General features: G+C 39.9%; 2 protein-coding genes across 6 annotated transcripts in view; one reads left to right on the forward strand and one right to left on the reverse strand.

Moving 5' to 3' along the window:
* Nucleotides 1–18360, forward strand: part of NGF (nerve growth factor) — a 31450-nt gene extending 13090 nt beyond the window's left edge. The window contains exons 2-4 of one of the 4 annotated variants that reach the window (XM_082778263.1): nt 13655–13794; nt 16306–16494; nt 17049–18360. In XM_082778263.1, coding sequence (XP_082634389.1) covers nt 16480–16494; nt 17049–17780 — 747 coding nt within the window. In that variant the 5' untranslated portion in view covers nt 13655–13794; nt 16306–16479 and the 3' untranslated portion in view covers nt 17781–18360. The remainder of the gene's footprint in view (nt 1–13654; nt 13795–16305; nt 16495–17048) is intronic. The other 3 variants (XM_082778266.1, XM_082778264.1, XM_082778265.1) reach the window with 3 other exon arrangements.
* LOC309886938 (uncharacterized protein) overlaps nt 1–20854 on the reverse strand; it is a 125219-nt gene that overhangs the window by 54208 nt on the left and 50157 nt on the right. The window contains exon 3 of one of the 2 annotated variants that reach the window (XM_082778271.1): nt 3456–3643. The exons of the other annotated variant lie outside the window; for it this stretch is intronic. The gene's annotated coding sequence lies outside the window, so the exon portion shown is untranslated. The remainder of the gene's footprint in view (nt 1–3455; nt 3644–20854) is intronic. 2 annotated transcript variants of the gene reach the window in all.

Here is a 20854-nt window from a genome sequence, read left to right on the forward strand (position 1 = left end):
CTAGGTAAATCTAGTCAAATCCTAAACAAGATAGCACGAAATCTACAGATGAACCGTGTCTCTAATCTTCAGTCCAAAAATTTGCTGAATTTATGAACCAAGTTGACTAAAATAAAGAAAAAAAAATCCACTTTTAAAAATTTCATCTTAATTAAACATGGAGCTTCCTTTTTCTTTCATAAATAGGTAAATCACAACAACAGAAAGCCAGCCAGCATACAAAGTATGTGATCATTGACATGAAATGTACACGGTAAATGGACATAATGAACCTAGTTAACCAAATATCAGCTAAAGGCATGATGATTCTAAACAGACAAAAACTGTCACTCTCCCAGCTTCCAACTAAATAGATCTCCCAGCATGGAAAGGTTACTAGTTATGGGGAAGAGTTTAGAAAATTAATGACATTAAAAATGAGATTCATTGGCAACTGTAATTCTAACTCCACTAAGCATCGCCAGAGGCCTGACATGAAGAAACAAGTACTATTTCAAGCAGGCTGCAAAGCCTGTGGACAGATTAACATCTGTCAGAATCATCTACAGTCAAGATCTTACTGATCTTTGAATGCCACAAGTCTTTAGAACATTTACTTTTTCTTTAAAAAAAAAAAAAATCACAGATCTGTGGATTTAGTTCTTATATTTTAAATACCTTTCCCTATTACACCTGGGTGTGATGTAGCTAAGTGTTAAAAGGCAGAAGATGTAGTTCTTCTGAGTTATACACTGTCAAGCCTGGCCTTGTATGTAAAAGAGGAGCAGGAAGCAGTTCTGTTGCTGTAGCTAGCACTGCTAATACTAGCCTCCAAACTGTTGATGTTCATGTTTAGACTAGGTTGCTGTGGACTTTGTTTCTGCCTTATCCCTGTCTATCATTATTAACAAGATTAAGACTTTACCCACATTCTTCTAATTAAAATGCCAGAATTCTGGGAAGAGATTACAAGTCTTCTTCTAGCAAAGTAATCAGGTATTATCAGTATATCTGGGAGTTCAAGTTACCACTTCTTAATATCAAAGTTTGCACAAAGTTAGCACTTATCCATGCAAGCCAGAGAATATACTTCTGACGAAGCACTGTGTTACCTCTGAATATATAGCTCATTATCCACACTGGTTAGAGTAGCAGGTTTCATTTTGTAGTATAGGCATCAACAGCATTTGCATACTATAGTTTAGCTGCAGTGCTGCTTCAAGCTGATGAATTCACTGGTTTTGGAATTGCCATCCTTCTCAATAGTTTAGGTAACCAAAGGTTCTTCACATCTTGCTTGGGACATGTGATCATTTGTGTGAAACATTTTTCCCTTATTAAACTGTAAGAAACATGTCATAAATTTCAAGCTGTATTGCAGTCACCAGCTGTAGCCTTTAAATACTGTTTACCAGTTATTAATTCTGTAGCTTCTCATTCCTATAACAAGTTACTACCACAGGCTTTTCAAAAGTGCCTCCTTCCACTTTGTCTCCTTCCTCTATATCTTTTGTATGGTATGTGAAACAGTACTAAAATAAGTTTTTTTCAGTTTCTGCAAGACTATTTTGAAGAATGTACAGTGAGAATTTTTTTTGCAGCAGCAGCAGCAGTTTGGTCATCCCAGTTCTAAGAATTTACACATTCTATCTGTTGATAGTTCTAACTCTGTAAATGGAAAAAGATTCATCCTTAATATAATAAAAGATCCTGGGAACAGTTACACACTGGTAAGCACAGTGACAATAATCTTCCAATCCTGTCCTATTTTTATTAAAACTACTGCACTTCAAACGCTGCATACAGGGAAAGTCAATGAACCACACAGGTAGTTTAAGTGTGAATAGTGCAGCAACATTAGTGATTAGCATCACTTTGCAATTTAAGCATTCAAATTTGTTCAGACTAAGAACAAGGCCAAACAGAATTCTATAAAAAGCACAGAAACATGCAAGAGCACAACTAAAAGGAAAGAGATGGATCTTCCCCATTATACTTTTTGACTGTAGTAAAAAATGCATTCAGTAACCAGATGATGTTGGAATACAGGAAATCAACACATAAGAATATTCATTTCACAAGGATAAGTGCTAGGTCCTGCACTTGGGCCATAACAATGTGATACAGCAGTATAGGCTTGGGGAAGAGTGGCTAGAAAGTTGCCCAGCAGAAAAGGACCTGAGGGTGCCAGTCAACAGCCAGCTGAACATGAGCCAGCAGTGTGCCCATGTGGCCCAGAAGGCCAATGGCATTCTGCCTGCATCTGAAACAGCAAGGCCAGAAGGACTAGGGAGGTGATTGTCCTACTTGAGAGTCCTTTACAGAGAGAACAAAGTGCAAAAAAGTCTTAGTTTAAATGAAGTACAGGCTTTAGCAACCTCTGCTTGAGAACCAGAAACAGGGATTTGAATTCACCTGTCAACCTCAACAATTCTTATAAATCTGAGCTTCACAATACACTTGTCATAGGAACATCTTAGGGTTCTTACAATCATAGAATCGTTGAATCATCTAGGTTGGAAAATACTTTTTAGATCATTAAGTCCAACCATCAACCTGACTTACTAAGTCCCATCACTAAACCATATTCCTTAATGCTACGCCCATACATTCCTTAAATACCTCCAGCAATGGGGACTTCACTACTTTCATGGACAGCAATATTAAAAAGGATCACCTCTTTTCTTTACACTTTTCTGTTTAACTGTCCTCATACATAGAATAAACTGAGAACTGCTCAAGGACACAGGCATTTCAGGGACAGCTGCAGACTGCCAGCAAAGGAAGACATCTTGCACACTGTATCATCATTCACTTCTCTCTGCATATTGCACAGATCCTCAGTCAAGCATTGCACAAGGTGATGATGTTGCAGGGTGGTCAGAGTGGGGTCAAAATCCAAAGGTCCACTGGTTCTACCTTAAATTTAATTTCACCCTAAATGTCTGTGTGGAGAAGAAAAGCCTCCTGTCTTAAAACATTCACAGCAGCTGCCTCCTCTCAAACTCAGACATAATATAAAGACAGAAAACTCCTACTCACCCTCTGCTCATTGGGTTTGCACCCAGGAGACCACACCATACAGCTAATATACTGACTCAATTCAAACCATCTTTGCTCTCTGGGAGCATTAATCAGATGTTTTGTGTAACAGCTGCCTGACACACTAAGGACACTGGGAGCTTTGCACAGTAAAGAAGTTTGAACTGTATTTTTCTGGCCTCATACCTTTAGTGTCAGGGTCTCATGTAAAGCAGAGCTGAGATTCTCAGAGCATACGAATGAGGTAGCCTAAATGAAGGCACTGTGCTTTCTTATTCAGTTCATGGAAAAGCAGTTTGAATTATTTTTTCTGAATATATATTTTGTTGCTGAGAATCCATTGTTTTGTTACAACCTGTCTTTATGGTTGCCAGCATAGCCTTGCAGCAGTGCATATCACTGTGCAATGGATTAATACAGTAATGGGTAAATACCTTCCACAAAAGATGAAAGCTGAGATGCATATGACAACAGATGTGCATTACTGCAGCGAGGACTGGGTAGAGAAGCAGCGTTCCATGAGGCAGCTTAACTCAGTATTTGAAAGGAGAAGGTAGGAAGACTTGCAGATAGAGGAGGGAACACATTCAGAAGCCACGTGCAGCAGACAAAATGCTTGGAGCTGGAAAGCAAACAAAAAAGAGTATGTTAAGACATTGGTATGACCTGGAGCGGGACTCTATTCCAGAGAATACAAAATGTTACCAGTGTGAAGAAATAGCATCTGTTTCCACACATCCTGAACAGGTACTGAAATCAAGTTTGCAATGGTTTACAGTTAACAAAGGCAATCTTCTAGCCTGGTAACTGTTCAGAACAGAAAACATACAGGGGAAAAAAAAAAAAAAAAAAGCAGGTATGGAGCATTTTGCATAATGTTAACACATTTACAGAGAAACCATACTTTAATGTCAAGTAAGTACCAAGTACAAACCTACAAAGCATTAAAGTACATGGGCAAAGTAAAGAAGTCAATTTCTAAAGCTATAATTTGAGTTTTCTAGTAGCAATTTCCACACTGTCAAGTAAAATAAATCATTAGAGAAGAAATTCAATCATTGAGAAGTCTCCATAGGTCTCATGAAGGTAAAAGACCTGATTTAGAAATAAGAATGAATATCAGAGAAGTTTTTGTTTGTTTGTTTTTAAGCAAGGAGGGGGTAGTGGTGGGGGACAAGGGAGAAAAGGGACATAGCTAGTTGTTAGAGAAGGAAACTGCTCAGTAAGAATCCAATGCTACACTTCAGATTCTTCACTTGCTCCAAAAGTAATTTCTACTGATAGACCAAAAGCTAGTGGTGAGGCTCATTTAAAATGGCTTACCATTTTTTGATGGAAGATGCTACACAGCAAAGTAATATTTCGTTTCAGTATGGATTATTTCTCTACTATCTCAGAAATCCCTGAAGGAACACAGAAGCATACCCATTTTGTAAGATGGGAGTTTTATTTTGCAATCCTTTGTCTATATCTTCACGTTATTTTTTAATGGAAAAAAATCCCACCTATCACTGTGAACCGCTCTGGCTACAAAAGGTTTATGAACTACAACCAGCTCCTGAGCTGTGGTACAACATACATTTTAAGTTTCTCTCAACTCTAGCCTTTTTTGCTGCCTCCTTCATGTATTTTGACTTGCCAAATACAGACATGCTTCCATTTCCCTTCTGCATTTCCAGAATTCCTGCCCCATTAAAATATCTTTGATTCTTTTTATCAGTATAAAGACATTGGAAAATTTGTAGATAATAAAATTCCTTTTTGAGCTAAAGAATGAATGGAACAGGAAAGCCTAAAACACAAACATCAGTTATTAAAAGTCATGCGGATCCTAGCCATCATTTCTGCATGTTATTTGTACTTACATAATGTTATTTTCCAAGTTCGGGATCTAGAGAAGCATTAGACATGATGAAATCTATACTTGAGAATCTGTTCATGATATATCAGCTAATTTTTATTTTCACCTTTTTTGGAGTTACTGCATTTTATGTGTTACGCTACAAGATCTGTCAAATCTCTAAAAATCTCATTGGTTTCCTATTGCTTTGCATCCTGGCAGAAAAATGGAAAATGATAACAAAACAAAAAATTATGAGCTTGAATAAAAATAAAATGCAACTATTGCTCTTAGGATTCAGCTGGTTCTTATTAACCAGGGTTTGGACAAGAATCAAGATTTATATTCCTTTCTCAATAGCTGGAATAAGGTCATTAGCTGGAAAAGCTTACTGGCCCTCACAGACGTATTTTTCTGCCTTAACTACTTTTGGCTGCAAGATGGGATGCTTACATTGTATTATGATTACCCTTGTACTTTCTCTTCTCAGATTAATTCCCGTTTGATTTTGATAGTTTCATAAAAATGAATCTGAAATTCCAGTCCTTTCATGTAGTATAAAACATCTTTTTAGTTCTCTGGGTTTCCTCTCCATTTCTAGTCATTTTGTATCGGAAGCCTCCGGACCAAATATATCAGGCTAAAAGCCTGGCTAGACACCTGGCAGAACAAGCTCAAGAACCATGTGTAGAAATTATTTGTAGAAACAGAGAAGGGAAAAAAAAGCAGGTGTAATTCTTACACCCACCCTCAAGCAGTTCTTGAGGATTCCCTATCTTCTGTAGCAAAAACGGAATGACACACCTTCTTGTGTTTGGACAGGTGAGCATAGGTGAGCAGCAACCTTGCATGCTGCCAGGTAGGTGGGCAGGATTGAGGTATCTGTCATCATAGATCTCAAATGCATCCAACTTAATATGAGTCGGACAGATTTATCCCATTTATGCTGCAATAGTTTTCCTGTCATTTAGCACCTGAGATTTCAGTCACTGCTTCATACCAATGAATTAGGATTTATGAAACCCTAGAATTCTACAAAATATATATATATAGTTTGTAGTCCATATTGAAAGTACCAAACCAATCCTCATATGTAATTTCTTAATTTTAGGATTTGCTTAAATAGATGATAATACATAGATTATATGCAACTGTAGTATGCTCAGATACCCATCATTTTTATTTCTTTCTCACTTACTTTTACCAGTTTTATTCCATTGAGGCCACTGACTTCAGGCCAATCAGGTTCACATGATCCTTCTAAGGTTGGTTTCTGCTGTTTATTTTCAGAGAGATTTCTCTCAAATGACCGTTATTTCATTTTTCCTTCACTGTATTTAAAGAGATTTTTATCCTGAAAGAGATCAGGATCTGGTATCTTTTATTTGCTGAATGTCAGTTTGTTATCTTAAATATGATAGAATTTCCTCTTCTGTCAGGGCAGCTATGTGCATGTTTATCATTGTGTAACAAGTCAGCCTGCCACAAAAAGAGCTGTATCCCACTGCAAGTTTTTACTGTTATGCTCTCCTTCACATCATGTAATATGTTCTAAAGAAAGACACATTTGAAATGACTGCTGAAGACTAAATTACCATAAGCATATTCTACATGTCAGAGTACCATGATTCCAAATATCAGAAGTCTCTATTGTGTTTTACAATTCAGTATTTACAAAATGAGCCTTTTAGAACTAGAGCTCTGTGTGTCCTGTGCAAGAATCTTCTCATTGTTGTGCTCTTCTGTCAGTCTCCATCATCTACTGCTAGAATCCAGCACCTGTTTCTGCAGCCTGGATCTCTCCCAGCAAACAGTTTCATTCAGCGCCCTGCACAGAATAATTGTCTCATCAATGAAACTAGAAAGGTGATGGACAATAAAATCCCAAAGCATTTTTTTTTGGCTCAAAACATGTTCAGAAAACAAAGGAATTGTACTCCTGCGTTTCATTACTTATGGCTGAGGTTTCAGGACAAGAAAAATGGGGTTTTAGGAGAGCTCTCTGTTGCTGCGCATTCATCCTTTGAAGTGAGCCCTGGGAAGACTATCACAGTGATAGTATTATCTGAAGGCAGCTTCCCTGCAGAGGCCTTAGCAATTGAAATATTTATGTACTGGTTCCAGAGGATAGCGGTGACAAAATTAGACTCCTGCAGATGAGCCATTCCCATTACTTATGCCCCAATAAGCATGAAATAAAGCTTAAGTACAAAAGTTTTCCAAATCCTTATCAGTTTCCAATTTGGTGTCTCCACATCACCCTGCACATCATCATTCATAGCACTCTTTTCCTTTAACTATCCAAAATGGACACAAGCATCACAGGCTATCAAGCATTCTTGTTATTATCATTGCCTAGACTAAACTTGAATCAGAAATCTAGAAGCAGATAGGTCCATGTTTGTAGAACATCCTGTGATGATGGTGATGATCATGGTGACACGATGTATGATAATTGCTGCAGGGCAGCATTTTTCTCAGTGTACTGCTCTCCCTATAAATACTCAGAGCATTTTGGTACTAGAGGCCTTTAGAACAAAAGGAAGTTCATGAGACACAGGTAGTTCCAAATGGCTCTTCAGTATACATAAATCTCTAATTGACAGCATGAGTCACAGTAGATGTAATAGAGGAATTAAATCTTGAGTCCATTAGAAATTCTTATTTTCTTGCTCATAGCTAAGATCAAGAGAAAGTTGAAATGCAGTGTCTCTGACACTGTTCTTAGTCATAATGGCTTAAGGATTCCCTTTAGTGCCTTCCAGGTCTCAGAATTTTTTTTCCCCTCCATTGCTATTGCAAAATCTTAATTTGGTTACTGGTTCAAAGTGAGGGTGTGCCAGTAGACACTTTAACAGCAACCTCAGCATCAACTGCCTCCCTCATTTCTCCGTTAACCAGAAGCAGTGATACAAAAGTAATACACTACTTGTTGCTTGTTTTGGTGACCTCTGTAATCCTATTTGCTGCATAGACAGCCAAGCATATAATCCATCACTGCAAATAACATCAGAAAATAAGTGGCAGTTTACCAGCTGCAAATCATCAGCTAAAAGTAGCCCTACCACCACACACATTCCCCATACTGTGTAATTACAGAGAACTGCACAAACTTCACTTCAAACCCAATATAGTATGAACCTCTTCTTTTGCCATTCTTGTATAAAGCAACCACTCCTCAGCTCTGAAATGGAGAAATATTATCAGATACTTTGGGGACTCTGTTCTCACAAGCATACTCCCTTGTTCTTCCACACTTTCTGCATGAACTGCATGAGAGTTGAGAGTATTGATCTTATTTGCACTAGGGAGCTCACTTCTGAAATGTGCTTCATTTCATAAGTTCAAAATACATAAGCATTTCTGTAATCATGAAGACAAAAAGATTCAAATGTGCTGCTTTCTGTTTATTTTTTTGCACAACCATGAAATCATGAAGACAAAAAGATTCAAATGTGCTGCTTTCTGTTTATTTTTTTGCACAACCATGAAATCCAACAACTTTAAGAACGACAGAAAACAACATTCCAAATTGTATCATCCTTTAGACTACAACATTCTATGCCTATGTTTATTGCCTATGGTTATTTCTATTCAGAAAAGTATCTGTTTGCTGTATTTGAGCCAAACTGAGCATTAATTTATCTCTTCCCTTACAAGCACAGGAGCTCCTTTAATGGAATCTGGTGACTGTGCAATTAGAAAGCTGTACAGTTTCCTCCATCAACATAAGGTACCAAAAATATTCTGTATTACAGACAAATATACTTCATTCTTACTAATTTTTATGGATAGTAATATTACATTAATAGACCAATTCAATTCTAGTGCTTCACTTTACCTTGTCAGGAAAAAAAAAAAAAAAGAACCTCAAGACTTATGAGACAGGTAAGTCTCACACATTATCATTGGTTCCTGTGATTTAACAGCCTAATTACTCTTGGCTACCAAATGTATATTTGGATGTTCCGCAAGTCATTTTTGCTGAAATGGCATGGATTGGAAATCATTGTAGGGCTTGCATTTTTCATTTAAGAATACTGCAGTATAAGCTGATAGTATTCATCTCAAGAGTCCTGTTTTTTGTTTTTCTCTCCTAGCCACATCTAAACAAACTGTCTGTATCTTGAGGACTCCAATGTGTGTAAAAAGCCTATGTAAAAAAAATTTAATTCAGTGGGTTTGAAAACATCTGAGTATTAAAAGACATTTCAAACCTTAACGCTTCATTTCTTAAATTGAATTTAATACATAAAGATGGTAAATCAGCACAACACAATTCCAAAAATTGAGCTTTAGCCATTTTTACCTAACTTAATTCTGATTTAAACAAATTCCATAGTCTCTTGTATAGATACACAGCTGTAGATTGGCTACATCAGCAGAAGATTTTTTTGTGGACACAACAACACATATAAATGTAAAGCAAATAATATTGGTCCCACTCCATATAATGGAAATCTTCAGAGAATTAATGTGTAGGTAGGATTGCCATTTCTGAACTCTAATATCGCTACATTGATTCTGTCTCTCTATAAAGTGTGAATTGCACATGGAATAAGAAACAAGTAATTAGGTATTTCTGTGTAATTGGGGGAATATAGAAAACAGATCACTTTTAGCTCAGAAAACTGTATTTCCAATGTGCCTGTGATCAAAAATGTGTGCACCAAGTAGTAAGTGCCTAGGATAAAACTGATACATAATTGGAGCTTCAATGGTGGGGATGCTCCCACCTGCTCAGTATTATATATATATATACATATATATATATATAATATATATCAATACCTATGTGAGGTGTCTGAATTGTCCTGTTATAAACCCAAGGCTCAGTCTCAGTTTTCACTTTCATGCTGGTAGAACTGTAACACAGCAGTATGGAATTAATTACTGACTGCCTCACCAGGTTTTCGTTTATTTTCCTGGTCTTTCAAGTCTCCCATCAAAAGCTTTGACAAAGCTTTAGCCTCTAACAAATGAATAATGAAGAAAAGGGTTTTCCACTGTCTTTTTCTACTTTGTGCTCTCCACCCCATCACAACACTCACATTCAGCTAAACTGTGTGGCAATCAACATTCAGATCACACAGTTACCAAAAGCTAATTGGAAGAATTGAGCCTTACTGGGTCCTGCATCTGCGGTGTGACAACCCTGGCTATACATACAGACCGGGCGATGGAGAGCAGCCCCGCAGAGAGGGACCTGGGGGTTGTGGTTTACAGCAAGCTGAATATGAGCCAGCAGTGTGCCCTGGCAGCCAGGAGGGCCAACCATATCCTGGGGTGCATCAAGCAAAGCACTACTATCCAGTTGAGGGAGGTGATTGACCTGCTCTACTCTGCACTGGTGCCATACCAGAGCAGAGCACAGCAGGACAATCCCTTCCCTTACCCGCTGGCAGTGCAGTGCCTGAGGCACCCTGGGCACATCTGGCCCTATTGGCTGCCAGGGCACACTGATGGCTCAGATTCAGTTTTTTGTCAACCAGTACCCCAGATCCCTTTCCACAGGGCTCTCCAGCCTCTCATCCCCAGTCTCTATGTACAGCCAAGGTTGCCCCATCCCAGGTGCAGAATCCAGTACTTGCTCTTGTTAAATTTCATACAGGTGGTGATTGCATAGCCCTCTAATTTGTCAAGATCTTCTGCAAAGCCTCTCTCCCCTTGAGGGAGCTGATAGCTCCTCCTACTTTTGTCTGAAAACTTATTTAGTATACATACAAGTCCATCGTCTACATCAGTTATGAAAACATTAAATAGAACTGTTGCCTCAATGAAAAGAGTATCCCAGGCAAATGGGTAATTTGGTCTCACTTTGAATCACATACCAAAAAAAAAAACAAAGCACATCAATTATTTGCCTATGTCATCCTAGACGATGACATAGGCAAAGCAGAGACGCTTAACGCCTTCTTTGCCTCTGTCTTCAATGCCGATGATGGGCTTCGGGACCCAGGGTGCCCTGAGCCGGAGGACCGGGACGGTGGGGATGACAAACTCCCAGCTGACCCTGAACGTGTGCGGGATTTGCTACTCCACCTGGATCCCTACAAGTCCATGGGTCCGGATAGGATTCATCCCCGGGTGCTGAAAGAGCTGGCGGATGTCATCGCGGAACCTCTATCAATTATTTTTCAACGATCCTGGGAATTTGGAGAGGTCCCGGTAGACTGGAAGCTGGCAAATGTTGTGCCAATTTTCAAGAAGGGTCAGAAAGAAGACCCTAGCAATTACAGGCCTGTCAGTCTCACGTCAGTGCCTGGTAAAATCATGGAGAAGTTGGTTCTCGGACTTACTGAGGCGCACCTGGGGGACAAAGCAGTCATTGGTCCCAGCCAGCATGGGTTTGTGAAGGGTAGGTCCTGCCTAACTAACCTGATTTCCTTTTATGATAAGATCACCCGTATGGTGGACCAAGGGAAACCAGCTGATGTGATTTTTTTGGACTTCAGCAAGGCTTTTGACACGGTTTCCCATAGGATCCTATTGGACAAAATGTCCACCATACAGCTAAATAAAAACATCATACGATGGGTGAGCAATTGGCTAACGGGCAGGGCCCAAAGGGTTATGGTAAATGGAGCTGCGTCAGGCTGGCGGGCGGTCACCAGTGGGGTCCCTCAAGGCTCCATTTTAGGGCCGGTACTTTTCAATATTTTTATAAACGATCTGGATGTAGGAATAGAGGGTATTTTGAGCAAGTTTGCTGATGACACCAAACTTGGAGGAGTTGTGGACTCAAATGAGGGCGTAAAGGCCTTGCAGAGGGATCTGGACAGGTTGGAGAGCTGGGCGATCACCAACCGCATGAAGTTCAATAAGAGCAAGTGCCGGGTCCTGCACCTGGGACGGGGAAACCCTGGCTGCATGTACAGACTGGGCGATGAGACGCTGGAGAACAGCCTAGAAGAGAGGGATCTGGGGGTCGTGGTAGACAGCAAGTTGAATATGAGCCAGCAGTGTGCCCTGGCAGCCAGGAGGGCCAATCATATCCTGGGGTGCATCAAGCACGGCATCGCTAGTAGGTCAAGGGAGGTGATTGTCCCGCTCTACTCTGCGCTGGTGCGGCCTCACCTCGAGTACTGTGTGCAGTTCTGGGCACCACAGTATAAAAAGGACATGAAACTGTTGGAAAGTGTCCAGAGGAGGGCTACGAAGATGGTGAAAGGCCTTGAGGGGAAGACGTACGAGGAACGGCTGAGGTCACTGGGCCTGTTCAGCCTGGAGAAGAGGAGGCTGAGGGGGGACCTCATCACAGTCTACAACTTCCTCGTAAGGGGGTGTCAAGAGGCAGGAGACCTTTTCTCCATTAACACCAGTGACAGGACCCGCGGGAACGGGGTTAAGCTGAGGCAGGGGAAATTTAGGCTTGACGTCAGGAGGGGGTTCTTCACAGAGAGGGTGGTTGCACACTGGAACAGGCTCCCCAGGGAAGTGGTCACTGCACCGAGCCTGTCTGAATTTAAGAAGAGATTGGACTGTGAACTTAGGCACATGGTCTGAACTTTTGGGTAGACCTGTGCGGTGTCAAGAGTTGGACTTGATGATCCTTAAGGGTCCCTTCCAACTCAGGATATTCTATGATTCTATGATTCAATTCTAAGGCATTTGTCCTGTGAAAGGTCTTCAGATTCTCTCCTAAGCCAGGGAGACTCAGGTACGTCTTCACCTCTCACCTGATTCCTGCATGAATACTCTTGAAAAAAAGGAAGCCAGCATAGAACAGAAAGATTATAACTCATTTTCTTGCAGCCAGAAATTAAACATGGTTCCTGTCTTTTTACCTCACTAATGCTAGTTTGCCAAATGTCTTGATTAAGAGGTTTCATCAAGTAAAGGACGTGCTTATTTCTCACCCAATAACACCATCCCAAGCTGGTCTCCAAGTTTTATTTTTGGCAGAACACTGATTTTCTTTTTTTTTCCTAAAATTGCAGACACCCAGCACTGAGGTTGACCAATTCACTAGCTCTTAGCACAGAGTGTTTTTTTGGTCTGGCAGAATAAGAGCATTAGGATTTCTTTTTTCCATGTCTGAATGAAAGACTTTAGGCATCATCTCTTCACTGAAACAGTGCTGATTCCAAACAATCAGCAGAGTCCCATCACTATCACTGGATAACTTGTGAGATGTTTCATCCCTCTGATCTGCGTACTTTATTTCTCCACTCACTTTCACTAAAAGCAATGCTATAACAAAACAGCCCAGTGAACTTTGCAACAGCATTTCTTCATACACAACTCAAACAGTGATGGGGTGGGTGGGGAAGCTGGAATTCTCCTGTTGGTAGATAGTATTTTGTATGAAATGTTACATGCATTCACTGTATGTCTTAACAAAAACTTAAAGGATAAACTGAAATTACTTGCAACTGACTGTTCAGAATGTATAGTAGGTTGCACATTGGCAACCCTCCTTCAGGATCCCTAAAGGACTTCCAGGATTCAGGGCATCGTCGTAAGGATAGAAGGCATGGGCCATAATTAAGATGTGTGCAGAGCACAGGAATAGGTTCATCTCCTGCAGGTACTATAAAGGTCTGGGCAACCTACTTTAGGTAAAAAAAAAAAAAAAAAAAAAAAAAAAAAGGTACCTCTGTCTTACAAACATGGTGCTTTTGAAAGTCAAGAACTGCACTTAGACAATTGTTACACCATGAAAATCAAAAAAGCACAGTTCAGAAAGCCAAGCGAGTGAATTTGTCCCTGAACTCCTGCTATCAAGTGGGGAAGGGTACTGAAAACACGTATTTGCTGGCTAATTACTGAAACAAATACTTCTACTTCTAGTGGAACGCAGAGTAAGCAACTCCCAGACTCAGCTACGCTGCCAAACTGGCCTGATGGCATGTTGCAGCCAAGCCCAGCTCAGCATCTGGATGAAATAAAGACCTTTCTGGGGAGCAGTTTTTTGTGCAGTATACTCAGAGGTAAGCACAACACATGCACTTTCTCAGAGCAGACTGAAATAAGATATTATCAGTATCACACAGTAGCCCAAATGCCTATATCAGAAATGTTTACATAAATATAGGTAGCAAGACACTTAACTAACATATAAATGAGAATGAGAATTGTCATTCTGAACTTAAAAAAAAAAATATGGATCTGTCTTCTGAAGAGTGAAGATGAGAGAATTTGCATTATTTTTAGAAATTTTATTATTTTGGGAAATGCTTAGTTCTTTGAAATATTAAATGAGTTGCTTCACTGATATCTGCTAGCTAGCTATTATCTGGCTAAAATGGGAGTTTCCATTTACTCTTTCTTCTCTTATTGTGCTTCCATACGCACCTTTTGCGGGGAATGTTTATGTATAATGAGAGATGGTCTGCTTAGATGGCACAGTGCTCACTAAACATCCTCTGTTTTAGTACAGTTCTTGCATTTTTGGTATTAAAAGACTCGTGGTAACCTTTGTGGCCAAACACAATGTGACAAACATTTTACTACCAGCACTAAAAATGGCAGCTATGCATCTCCTGGAAGCTCAGGTGGCTGCACATTCTGAACACATTCAGAAAGCACCATTAAAGGATTCAGTAGTTATGCACAAGATAAAGTTTAGAAATAACCCCCCAAAACAGCCCCTAAAATATATGTACATGTCAGAAAAACAGTCACAATCCCAACAGTCTTAAGACACACATATTTTTTTTTATTTTTTATTTTTGCTTGTGTTGTCATCAAGACTAATCCACTTTTTAAATATGTTTGGTTTTCATTTTCCACTAATGTAATAATTGATGAAAAGACTCGATTTTGAATCTTCAAGAAAACTACCAGGTATTCCAACTACATTTTGTCTGTCTCTTTCTGGTTTTGTGTTAATGGCCTTAGAACAATAATGTTAGCATATGCAACCTAAGAAAGAAGCTCAGAGAACAAAGGTATGGCACAAAACCAGAAATGAGCTTTTTGCTGGCATTGCTATGCCTCTATCCTATAGAAGGAAATAATAAAAACAGGTTTTATATGTAAACACAATAGGTTGAGGCTGCTATTGGCATGCCTAAATTGTTTCTGGAGTATGTTCTGCAAACCTTTTCCATTAACATTTCTGTTGGAAAAGCTAACTTTTTAGAGATGTAATGAACCATCTGATTTTAATTTGGTTGTTGAACAAGGGGTTACACTTTGAATTGTGCATAGCCAAGTTATTGAGCTACACCCAGCTTTATTTCCTTATACAGATAATGATGACTGCTCAAGCATGAGCAGCATGTGGGTAAGCAGCAACCCTCAGACTTGTTTTAAGTAAATTAAAATAGCTGGATAAGTAAAGGTTTTCTCTGTGGGAGAGATTTGACTCTCCTTATCATCATACTGTTCCCAGATCTTCCAGCTTAATGGTTGCAGAGAGATCTGCTAATATGGCTTTTGGACTTTGTCTCCTTTTGTCCCCCTGATGGAGGGACTGTAACATCTTTATACTGTTCAGTCACTACCTCTGTTTGGCATCTCTTGCTGATTTCTTAAATGCTTGTCCAGCCCTGCACAAACACAGCTGTTTATTTCATTTCAGCTCTTGTCCAAGATAAAAAGTATCCACATGAGATCCTATGGGACATCTAAGGGTTCTGCATTTTCTACAAGATTGTGTTCTTGCAAAGCTAAAGTCCTAGTGAGTGCTTTAGTGATGCTTTGAATTCTAGTCTGAGAAAGATGAACAGAAAGGGGGAACTTCAATTGTCATTGACCCACACCCAGGAAAAACATTAAAACATGCTGGGAAATCACAGTGAAATTGCGGAGTCTAATTCCTCTTTTGAAAAACCCTGTTTGTCCAGTTTATGTGCAGCTGCCTGCCTGCTGGCTGGACACAGTGTAATTCAGGGCCAGCTGAGACATGTCAGGCAAAACAAAGCACTGAGCCAGGGGAGAAGCCTGGCTTGAAGGTTTTTTTTTCTTTTTTTTTTTTTCTTTTTTTTTTTTCTTTTTTTTTTTTTTCTGTTTATACTGTGTCTACTTACTATTTCTTCACAGAGGAAATATAATGTCTGCTTTTAGCTGCAATTTCAGATCCTTTTTGAGTCTCTCTTATTCCCAGTATGCCTGCCACCCGTTTGTCACCTAGCACATAGCTGAATTAGCCAGCGCATGGTAATTAACCTAACAAGGTATTACTGCTACTGGTCTTCCAGCATTATACCGTTCTTCAAGATGTTTTAGATATTTGTCTTAACATTTTTCCACACCCATAAAAACATGCATATTCTCCACCCCAAAGGAAGAATAGCACTGGCTTTAGATATACTATACAGAGACATTTGTGCAACTTCTTATTCACAGAACTTTGGAAAAAAAAAAAAGGATGGTGTTTCTCTATATAACCAGAACTATGACCCCAATGGTTTTAGCTATGCTGTACCTAAGAAACCAACCAAAAATAGCCTATCATCCATGGTGCTCCTATGTAATACCCATATTTGTCCTAATAGGCAGCCTGAACTTGGACAAATCCCATCTGCCCTTGTGACATGTGATGTCTGAGCTCTTCTGGGAAGGAGCCTGGGCTTTATCTGCCCAAAATCAGCAATGTGGTGCGTCCTGAAAGGGCAGATGGGATAGATGGAGGCTGCTGGAGGCTGCTGAGCCAGCCAGAGTGCTGGGGCATGTCCACATGGCAGGTAAGTGTGGCCGTGAGTGTGCGATAATGGCAGGATTCACTGGGGTTCCCCCACTTATACAAATAATGGCTTGGTGGTGGTCCCCACCCTAGCCCAAAGGACACACCTGTAGACAAATGAACTAAATGGACAAGCTACTTTAGCCAAAGTCCTGCTTCTGTTCTCACTACTCTAGAGGGTATATGCAGCCAAGAGACCAGCCCTGACCAACAAGGTTATTGCCAAAAATCACTAGAGATTTTACTCCTGGGAACATGCTGTCACCATATGGTCTCCACATTAATAACACCAAACAAGTCCTTCATAAACAGTGTTCTAATAACAAATACCAGAGGAATTAATAACAATTTAGCTATTATTTTCTAATGTTCTCACTTTATTAAGAACTTCTATACCGTCTGAATGAGCTATCCCAGAAGAACAACATCTGGCACCCACATGAATACCTGATGAAATCTATATGATCCTGGGTATCTTACAAATTTATTGTCAGCAACAGCATCTGTTTCTGCCAACATGGCTTACAGTAATACTACATTTTTTTTTCATTCTAGGTGCATAGCGTAATGTCCATGCTGTACTACACTCTGATTATAGCTTTTTTCATCGGCACACAGGCAGCTCCAAAGTCAGAAGACAATGCTCCACTGGAGTATCCTGCAGAACACTCCCTACCCAAATCCCACCAGAGTAACGGACACCACATTTCCAAGGCAGCTCCACAGACAACCCACAGCCACTCTACTTGGACGATAGGTAGAAGAGAAGATATAAACATTACCATGGACCCAAGTTTATTTAAGAAGAAGCGTTTCCGGTCTCCTCGGGTTCTGTTCAGTACACGGCCCCCTCCAGTATCAGGGAAAGGACAGAATATGGGACAGCTCAGCAGTGCAGTCTCTCTCAACAGGACTGCCAGGACCAAGAGGACAGCGCATCCTGTATTGCACCGGGGAGAGTTCTCAGTGTGTGACAGTGTCAGCATGTGGGTTGGGGACAAAACCACAGCCACTGACATCAAAGGCAAAGAGGTGACAGTGTTGGGAGAGGTCAACATTAACAACAACATTTTTAAACAGTACTTTTTTGAGACCAAGTGCAGGGACCCTAAGCCAGTCTCCAGTGGGTGCCGAGGGATTGATGCGAAGCACTGGAACTCTTACTGCACCACAACACACACCTTTGTCAAAGCACTGACAATGGAGGGCAAGCAAGCAGCCTGGCGGTTTATTCGAATTGACACAGCCTGCGTTTGTGTGCTCAGCAGGAAGTCGGGGAGACCCTGAAATGGAGCTAAACCCCATGACAACATCCTACTACCCCCCTACCTCAGCTTGTAAATTATTTTAAGTTATAAATGACTGCATGGTGTATTTATAGTTTATACAGTACAGAAAGAACTTCATTATTTATTAAACTCTCTTGGAAACCTTTTGTGCTTGCAATTTACTTACCAGCAGAACCCCTCAGAAGATGTCCACCTTAGTCTCAGTTCAGCCCTACAACTCTGAAATGTTCACAGGACCATTGAACAATCTTTGTCCACTATCTTATAAAAACACCACATTTTTCTAGTTTTTCATCACATAGCCTGCCAGTTTACTGTGAAAACCTTGTAGGTTTATTTTCAATTTAAATATTTCCAACAATTACGAAAAGACTGAAAAAGACCCTTCAAAACTTGCTTCCAGTTTTACTAAGTATACATAAAGGTATTAGTCTTCTATCATTAATCACCTCAGTGAATTCCAGGTAGAGAACACTAGTTCTGCATGTTGCTAGATAAATTTCTAATGTTGCTAGATAAATTTCTAATTTAAAATTGCCAAAATATTTTCATTAAACACTTTTGTGTTTAATATTCCAATTCCATCAATATTCCAATAAGAACATTTGTCTATACAAGAGCAGAGTCTAGATGCATGTATTTTTGAATTGGAATGTCATTTTACAGCTCATTGCTTAAGAGCTATATTAAAGTGATGGGGTTGTAAATGTAAATATACGTATAAAAATAAAAAATCTTCACAAGCCTTGTAATTAAGAAGTAAAAATTCTCTTGAGGTGGTATTTTGACAAGGAGGCATTGACATAGGGGCAAATCTTCTCATGCGTGATAGAAAAAAACACTAAGCCTGTATCTCAACAAGAAGCCCCAAAATAACCATGGGCTCATAATTCCTGTGCTTTGGAGAATACCGATTTCTAGAAGTACATAGTGGAGACTGGGACTCGTGCTGGGTGTTTAAGTCACTGCACACTGGATAAAACTGTACTTTCTCTCACTGTTTCCTTTGGAAGAAGAGCTGCTATCCACTGCAGAAACCATTTCAAAACAAATACCATTAAGGATTTTTAGCCAGGTTTCTTCCAAATTCTAGAGGGCACACTTTTGCCCCTGCCTTTACTCACACACTTATTTTTTTAATGAGAAAAACAGGCCTGACATTTGCTTCCCCAGGCTAAACAGCAAAGGAGAGTAAATCTCTAGAGAAAATGTATTGTCATAAAATACTGCCAATGGAAAATAATAAAATCTAGGTAAGATATGCTTTCTAGTAAGACATTGCCAGTCTGTGACATAGAAGGCAATAGTTCAAAGACGATTCCTGATAATCACTCATATGTCACTTTTCAGCCCCCTCTAGTATGCGGTTATGGTGTGGGACATCAATATTCCAATAAGAATGTTTTACCCCCTTCAGAACATTATTTTTTGCTATATATGCATGAATAGACAGTTAGCTGAAAGGTCTAGGAGAGGACAGGATCTTGATTGTCCTGTGGCCACACAGGTATCAGATGCTCTAACACAGTAGCAGAACACAGTAAAAGTGGCAACCACCTCCCACTCAACACAGGAGAGATGGAGGAAAAGCTCAGTGTGTGAAAAGCACGGCACTGTGAAGCAGAGAGGAATTTAGAATTGGAGCAGAGTCATGCCTACGTTCTTTGGGAGCCTGAAAGCAATGTACAAAGGTAACAAATCTGTTCTTTACCATACATGACACAGTGTGACTAGGGAAAAAAAGGAAGCCAATAGTTATCCTGGATTTCTAGGTTTCTGGTGAATGCCATTATTGTACCATTGACATAACAGAACTGCAACTGAAGCAGTGTCTCAGGATTGCATTTGGTAATTCCAAATGTGCAAAACTTGGCATTTCTTCACAGAGCCCTGAAACTTTCTTCTTAAAGCAATCTTGAGTGCTGGCATACCTTCCATAAGCCAGACCACTTAGAGTTCCTCTGCTACACCTTAAAGTATATTCCTGCCTCTAACACCCAATCTGATAACAGACAAACAGATGCCATTGGAAGACCTATTAATTACTATTATAAATCTGGACTTTTATTCTGTTCATTGAGGGGGAGAATATTTTATAGTCTGACAGATATTGATGTGATTTATTCCACATTTACCACTTCAGCTGATTTTAATTTTGTACTTCCAAGACTGAAATTAGACTATTGGTTCATAATACGTGACAGTGAAATATGTTGTTACTAACATTTCTTGCCTAGTAATTAAAAGGTCCCAAAAGGGAGGATAGAAAAAGCATGAAAAGGACAGTTTGGTGCATTCACACTTGGATCTTGATCCCAGCATTAATTGCAGAATCTAGTATTCCAGACTTAGAGCTACAAAAACCACAATCAGTTTCCATCCCGTAACATGGAACTCATCCTCTCATCACCACTGTTATTACAGTTTTGTTTTGGTGGTGATTTTCAGTTTTGTTTTGATGTGTCTGAAGTCTTACTGGGTATGCAATCATTCCCACTGCTGAGCTGATGCCAAAGACCTGGAATACCAAAAGCTCATTGTAATGCTCAGTCCTGCAAGCAAGTTATTCGTTGTTAGGCCTTGCCCTGATTGCTTTCATTTCAATTGCAATACAGATAGGAAGTTTTGACATTGACAGAGGAAGAGCCTAGTTACAAAATAGTCACGCTTTCTCTAAATAGTTCCTTTCATCCCTTACATAACAATGCTTCTTGATTATCTAATCAAGTGTTCAAATGTGATTAAAGGGAAGCACAATAGATGCTGCACCCTTACAAGCCTTTCTTTAATAAGCAACATCTTTCATTAGAGCAACTAACACCACTGTCAGGGAGCTTGCTTGTAGGGCTTGAAATTGAGAGTGGCTTTAAACTAAAAGAGGGAAGACAGATTAGAGGTTAGGAGGAAATTCTTCACTCAGAAGGTGGTGAGGCACTGGAGCAGGTTGACCGGAGAAACTGTGGATGCCCCATCCCTGGAGGTGTTCAAGGCTAGATTGAATGAAGCCCTTGGCAACCTGATCTATTAGGTAGCACCCCTGCCCGTAGCAGGAGGGTTGGAATGAGATGATCT

The sequence above is a fragment of the Aythya marila genome (assembly GCF_965140915.1).
Source record: "Aythya marila genome assembly, chromosome: 24".
In the NCBI taxonomy this organism is placed as follows: domain Eukaryota; kingdom Metazoa; phylum Chordata; class Aves; order Anseriformes; family Anatidae; genus Aythya; species Aythya marila.